The 7,500-nt window shown below is 48.0% G+C and overlaps 1 protein-coding gene across 3 annotated transcripts in view; it reads left to right on the top strand.

The window, feature by feature from the left end:
• The window catches only part of slc4a4a (solute carrier family 4 member 4a), a 49,540-nt gene that overhangs the window by 6,412 nt on the left and 35,628 nt on the right, over window positions 1-7,500 (top strand). For all 3 annotated transcript variants that reach the window (XM_030359656.1, XM_030359661.1, XM_030359660.1), the window contains exon 4: window positions 1,774-1,956. In XM_030359656.1, coding sequence (XP_030215516.1) covers window positions 1,774-1,956 — 183 coding nt within the window. The remainder of the gene's footprint in view (window positions 1-1,773; window positions 1,957-7,500) is intronic.

The following is a 7,500-nucleotide window of genomic DNA, read 5'->3' as shown; positions in this document are numbered from 1 at the left end:
AAAATACAGTTTTGTTGTTTTCGTAATTTAGGATTTTCATCACCAGTGAGATAATTCCCTTTTTTGTCCACATTATAGATTATTCAGCAGGATGAATCATTGATACTCTCTATATAGAAGATCATTGTCTGTTGTTGTGGGTGACTCGTCACTTCCTGGTTCTGTTGCTGGGGGAGGAGCCCGGTCCTACCCTGGGCCAAGCACCAAGGGCATGACACTGATAGTGTACAGCCTTTGTTTCCTTCGGACTCATGGTTGAAGTTTCACGCTTGGACAGTTTGCAATGGGTCATGGTGCCCTCACCGAATCAGAAGGAATGAATGGATATTCATCTGACCCCACTTGCAAGTTAAAGTTGGAGTAAAAAGTAAACTAGAATATTGGACACTGACACTTTGAGTTACAAAGAATCTTGAAAAAACTATCTTGAAATTCAACAGAAAAACATGATTTCACTTTTTGGCTAAAGTATTTGTTCATTTTGCATAAAACTACATTGCTTATGCCCATGAAACAAAAAAATGGTGCTTTAAATATGGGAATGAAAACATGTTTTGGGTTATTATCAATCGGATAGAAGCACAAAAACAAGTTGAGCCATGGGTTCCTTATTCCTGCACAGATGGTTCTGTATCATCCTGTAATCTCCCACATAGAGGCGAAACACCCCACACAGTTAATACACTCACATGTATCTGTGAAGCAAGATTGTACACTGTTTTCGTGGCTTTGCCATCCCACAGCCTACATAGTGACAGATATTTTTAACCTGTTAGGTTCAGATCAAAGGTTGCATTCAAAGCCAAATGAAAAGAAATGCATTGATGTTTCTAGTCTCCAGTTTTAGTGGTTTGTATATTGTAGACATAGTTGCAATTAATGTCCCAAAGTAAGAAGTACATGCTCTCCCAAATTGTGACAATATAATACTAAACAAGAAACCTAAACCAACATAAACTATCAAGAAAAGAAAAAAAAAGAAGTGCGTCATAAGGTCAAAAATAGATATTAGTACATTTATCAGCAAATAACAATGCAAAGAATAGTTGAGGGAGTGTGATCGACGCGTCTCAAGTGTTTGTTATTACCCAAGCGGATCAGTGTCTCTGCTTTTATTGCCCCTAAACCACCCACAGCGTCTACAACTATGTGCCCTGCAGGTGCCATGCCTACATATAAATATTGGTGGTGTTGTCATGCAAGGGGCCCCAGCCTTCGTTGAGTCCTTCTACTCTGCTTTGAGCCCAAATATTTATCTTGACAGTGGGCTGCCAACTCTTCCTGAAAAGTTCCTCAGTGTCCCGTTCTCGCTCGTATGGAATTCCGGGCCGTGTGAGGCTGTTCTTGTAACAAACCTTTCGAAATACAGTTCTTCATGAAAAATATACGTCGAATTTGATGAGGGTCAATGCATCAAATGTTGCATAATGTACGGTTCAACTCTTACTAAAGGACAACAAAAAGCAATAGTTGGATAGTGAAATGGCCTTTTCTACTATTGCTTGCACTGTTCGACTATTGCTTAAAGAAAAGCAATAAATTACAGAACTAGTGTTTCTCAACATTTTTTGCTAGTCTTCACAGAAATTTTTTTGAGGGTACCAAGGGGGTTCATGACATAAACGTGACCCAAAATAATTCTGCACTAAAGCGCGTCCTCCCTTTTCTCTCCAAAACAAACTGAGCATCTGAACTCTCCATGGTCAGGAGACCATGAGACGCCATGGAGCTGCCCTCACCCCTCTCCCCACTGTCCTCTCCTCTGCCCACCAGGTCACCACACCGTGTACATCGGCGTGCACCTGCCCAAGAGCTACCGGCGGCGGCGCCACCACCGGCGCCACGCGGGCCACGCGGGCCACAAGGACAGGAAGGAGCCGTCCAATGAGAACCCGTCGGACAAGTCGGACACGGAAACCAACGAGCAGGCCAGCCGCAGCATCCTCAGACCCCTCAGTGAGTAGGCACGGATCCCCTCCCACCGACGCACCCACGACACAAAGCCCACCCACCATACCACCCCCCCCCCCCCCCCCCATCCTCCCCCATCCTGTCACGTTCCATTAAGGGGCATTTAGCCTCGTGATTTGTGCCTGTGTGTGTGTGTGTGTGTGTGTGTGTGTGTGTGTGTGTGTGTGGATGTGTAGGTGTCTGAGTCTGTGCCTACGCTTGTGTGAGTGCATGTGCCTGTCTGTCTGTGTGTGTGTGTGTGTGTGTGTGTGTGTGTATGCGTGTGTGTTTGTGTGTGTGTCCCAGTGTGTGGTTGTGGCCACCACCCACGACCACTGTTCCAGCCAATTCCCTTTTCTCCCTGAGTCTTCCTGTGACCCTAAAGGGGACTTGCTGAGTCCACACACCAGGAATAGATGCCCTTGCCTGGCTGTGTGATGGCTGTGTTTGGACAGACCAGCGTGAGGAATCAGTGTGGAAGTAATGACTCTCGCTATACAATTGTGCCGGCCGATGATATGAGTCTCCTAGCCTTTGCGTACGTGTGTCTATGTGTGTGTCAGGCCCAATTCATGTGCGTGTGCAGACTTCATGCGTGTGTCTGTGACTGTATGTTCATCTGTGTGCAGTCCCAATGCATGCATGTGTGTATGTTTGTCTGGGTGCCGGCTTCATGCATGTGTGTGTGTACACTATGTTTGTCTGTGCAGGCCCCATGCATGTGTGTGTGTGTGTGTGTGTGTGTGTGTGTGTGTGTGTGCACGTGCGCCACTGTGCCCGCCTGCCCTCCCAGACACTTGTGCCTAACTGTGTCTGTATGTGCGTACATCTGCGTAAACGGAGCGAGTGCGTGTCTCCTCGGTTGAATGGCGACCGAGTGCATCTCCTCTCCCCTTAGATGCTCCTCCAGGGCGGACACTTCTGGAGCTCGGACAAAAGATAGACGGCAGGACGGTCAGAGAGAGAGTTGGGGGAGAGAGAGCCAGGGGGAGAGAGAGATGGAGGGAGAGAAGGTTAGGGGGAGAGAGAGAGCGTTAGGGGGAGAGAGAGTTAGAGAGAGAGAGAGCGTTAGGGGGAGTGAGAGAGCGAGAGAGAGAGAGAGAGAGAGAGAAAGAGAGATAGTGAGAGAGAGAGAGATGGAGGAGAGAGAGGGGGGGAGAGAGAGAGGGGGAGAGAGAGAGAGAGAGAGAGAGAGAGAGAGAGAGAGAGAGAGAGAGAGAGAGAGCGTTAGGGGGAGTGAGAGAGAGAGAGAGAGAGAGAAAGAGAGATAGTGAGAGAGAGAGAGATGGAGGAGAGAGAGGGGGAGAGAGAGAGAGGGGGAGAGAGAGAGAGAGAAAGAGAGAGAGAGAGAGATCTTTCATCGGGAGATGAAGTCTCAATGCAGAGCTTACCTCACTTACTGATGTCTGCGATTTGTATTTACAGTAGAATTCACGTCAAGCTCGGTCAACTGCATGTGAACATGAATTTGCCTGAGCACGCCGTCCGTTAACAACTACACACAGATCGGTTGTCTCGGCTCTAGGGATGACAAACGAACGCCCGTGCATGTTTGACGATATGTGATGTGACCAGAGGACGGTGCCATCCCTGCACTGCGTTGGCGGAAGAGTGCATCGCGTGGTGCAGGGCTTTATCACGTGATCTGAATTGATGTGATATTTTAATAATACGATGAGCTTCAATGCATAGATGCCGAATGAGTTTGATACACATGCTAGGCAGGACCGAAGACGGGACCTTTTACAGATTTTGACCTTTGATGGTTTGTCCCCTCAATCCCACGGCAAAGCTCCTAGGGTGAAGCAGCGCAGACCTCGGGGGGCTGCACAGCTATCCCCCCCCCCCCCCTCCCCGACAGGGCAGACAAGGCGCGGTCTACTGTGATGATGACCTTGCATTGTGGCTTAACGCGGTGCTCATTGATGTGGTGTCCGTGTGTTCACAGCAGCACAGGGCACAGGATATGTCGTCGAGCTAATCAGCCGTGAAGACACGGACCCGGGGCAAACTTAGAACGTGAGCGTTGATCACCGACCGGGAGCACGTGTGTGAGACACGCCGGGAGCCAGCGGGCGACGAAACCACGTGTAACACCCTTCCATGACATGTATAGGCGACACGCCCGCTGTCGTCATGCACATGTTCACGTGGGAAGCTTCCACATGTATGTCTATGTGTGTGTGTAAGTGTGTGTGTGTGTTACTGGTTGCCATTTGGATGTTATTGGCAAACATACTCCAATCTGTTGTGTGCTAACAATATTTAAGTCGTCTATGACGTCGGTGGATCCACCAGGAGCCTTCAAAATAAGCGTCTGTGTGTGTGTGTCAGGGGGGGGGGGGGGGGGGGTCTGTGTGTTTGTGTGTATGTGTGTGTGTTTGTGTGTGTGTGTCCCAGGGTTGGTTTAGTGCGGTGACAAAGGCCACTAGGATGTGTCAGTGTCAGGAAGAGTGTGTCCTTTTCGGATCGCTCCGTAGATTGCTGAACTTTCCTTGGACACACAGCGGCGCTCCTCATGATCTGAAAGGTCCGCCCCCGGGCACTGATTGGACGGGACAGCCGGTCCCGTCCAATCAGTGCCCGGGGGCGGACCAGGCCAGGCCGAGCCACTGCAAAACAAACGAACGTGAACTTCGCGAGATCGGGATGGTCTCACAGGCCAGTTCCCACGAGCGTGAGTCTTTCCTCGGCGTCTGACTCAGGGCATCAGCCCCGTTCAAACCCAGGGTCCCCGGGGATGAACTGCTATGGTGATCAGAGACGTTTCCAGTTTGGAAGTACATGCGCATTTAAAGCCCTTTTGTTAAAAGCCGCTACGCTTTTCTTCCCTCCTCTGTTGGATTTTGCTGGCCGTCCAACAAAGTACTCAATGTACTTGTGAAGTGTTGCATGCGCACATAGCTTAGCAACACAAATGATGTAGGATAGTAATGTCCTTACAGTAGTATAAGTGTTGGTTGTGGTAGTAGTGGTGGTGAAAGTAGTAGTATTTCGAAGCAGGGACCTTTTATTCAGAGAACATCACAGAAATACAACTTGAGTGCAAGTTGTATTTCAGTACATGAAAGAAGTGTGAGTTAAACAATGGACATACGTGTTAAAAAGAGGTTCCAGAATTGATTTGATCAGTCTGGGCATAGAGAAATAACAAAAAGGGTGTTTACACTTTCTGTGGTAGTTCTGTGTTGAAGAAAATTGCGACAATGGTGGCAGTGGACCCTCGGTGGTGCGTTGGCGCCTTGTTTAGGGTGTACACAGAAAGACTCTGCTCGCTCTTATGGACAAAGCAAAGGGTGCACTGTGGATATCACTTAGAACAACACGCTCTGGGTTGAGACGGTGTTAATCGACAACAAAGTCAGTGAAAAACGTACAGTGCCACGTCGTTTCATAACAAACAAGAGGGCATATAGACGGAGAGCTTTGCTAATGTGGCGTGGTATTTAAGAGGAATGACCTTTGTTCCGATGGCCGTGTCTTTAAGTGGTAACCTTTTGCTAGACATTTTGTCTTTGACGCCGTTTACTGAGTCTGTGAGTGAATGTCAGGTGTATCGGGGGGGGGCGGGGGGGGGGGGTAAATTTCCATTAATGGTTGCCCATTCCTTCTCAATATCTCTCAACATCAAAGTAAATAAAATGCTCCTCAGTGCTGTATACAGTTGTTAACATACAACAGATACATTCGTCACAGTGAAGAAGTGTTGAATTATCAAGAGGACGAAAGTCAAACCTAACCATGGGTTATTCTGTCCAACATTGGAAAAATATCAGTAACTCTCCCCCCTCCCTCTACCCCAAGGCCCCTCCAAAAAAGAAAGTTGGTTCAGAAATCCTGAATAAATATAGACTCGGCTGGAGCTGAATAGAAAAAGCAACTCTGGATTGTGGAGACCCAGATGGTGACCTGCATGTTAATGCACCTTATTTGTGTTGCTGTTGCCCAATAGCCCAAGCCCTGCTCCTCTATCTGGGAAGCACCACCACCCTCCAGGGACGGCCTTGGTCAGATGCCTGGGCTGAAATCCTCTTGTTTAGTCAGATGCACTCTGCGGGCACTGTGTGTTTGTGTGTGAGTGTGTGTGTGTGTGTGTGTGTGTGTGTGTGTGTGTGTGTGTGTGTGTGTGTGTGTGTGTGTGTGTGTGTGTGTGTGTGTGTGTGTGTTCGTGTGTGTGTGTGTGTGTGTGTGTGTGTGTGTGTGTGTTTGTGTGTGTGTGTGTGTGTGTGTTCGTGTGTGTGTGTGTGTTCGTGTGTGTGTGTGTGTGTGTTCGTGTGTGTGTGTGTGTGTGTGTGTGTGTGTGCTGGCCTTCTGGTATCCATCCAGTATTTACTGCATAAGCATTTGACCCGCGGCTCAGATTGATTGGAACTTTTTTTCCCCTCCCTTTTCCCTAAACGGTTTTATTTAGAACTTGGACCCAAATGACTGTAAGTAGATTACGATGATGGCTGTCGTAGATGCGCCATTCACAAAAAGGGTTTATGAGCTAAGAGCCAGGAAGGGCAAACGTCATGGTAGTAAGGCTGGGTATTGAAATGACCTACGATACGATAAAGACAGGGTAAAAGCAGCCTACATTACACAACTGCCATTTTTGTCAATGCTTGCAACAGGCTAATGTCTTACAGTTAACAAGCAATGCTTTTTACAAATGCCAACCTCCCACCTTTCCGGGTGTTCCACTCCCATCCACCAATGCCTCTTATCTGCTAAAATAACCACAAAAGATCATTCATAGTAACGTGTGGGACGTCATTTCTAGTAGGAAGGTTAAGGTCTGGACGATGTGGGAGCGGCGTGTTACCAAAGTAGAGCGACAGACTTGTAATGTGATTAAGTGCTACTTTTTCAAATCGCCTGGTCCTAGTAGCAGTCCTAAGAGAAAATCCACAGCCACACTAGAACTGTTCTCTCAGTAGCAAGTCACATTTTTGCCTAAGCATTTGTCAGACGGCTAGCGATCGAGACAACATTGTTTGCAGTTCAAGAGTGGCCTACTCATTAACTATTCTTACTTCCTCGAGTAAATGAGTGTCGTGGGATCATGTCTTCAGGACTAGTTTAACGCCGACCTCGGACAACTCTTTCAACTCTGTTGTAGCAATTATATAACGGTCCCAGGGGAAGGAATAAAGAGCAATCCTGGTGGTACAAGCACGTGGTAAAACTGCCAGGGTCAAGCTTACTTTAAAAACCTGAAGCCAAAGTTGGAACGCTGTGTGTGTGTGTGTGTGTGTGTGTGTGTGTGTGTGTGTGTGTGTGTGTGTTTGTATCGGCACAGCTCTGTTCACATGTCATTATTGCAGGGAAGACTCGTGCACACTCACTCATCACATAACAAAGCACTCAACCAAGCTTTAGCATTCCTCCCTGCCCACCGGGTCAAAAGCACCAGGTGAACCTCGTTCAGTCCCTGGCAAAACATAAGCAGCAGAGGCGGGGAGAACCACATCATAGAGATCAGAACCTGGGTGCCAAGAAAAGGTCCTGCCGCTTTTTCTAACATTAGACCAACCCCAGCAAGCGGTTAGCAGCGTCGCAAAGGGC

This window comes from Gadus morhua, chromosome 6, assembly GCF_902167405.1.
Source record: "Gadus morhua chromosome 6, gadMor3.0, whole genome shotgun sequence".
NCBI lineage: Eukaryota > Metazoa > Chordata > Actinopteri > Gadiformes > Gadidae > Gadus > Gadus morhua.
Note: the sequence above shows the minus strand (reverse complement) of the source record. Positions and strands in the feature narration are given on the sequence as shown.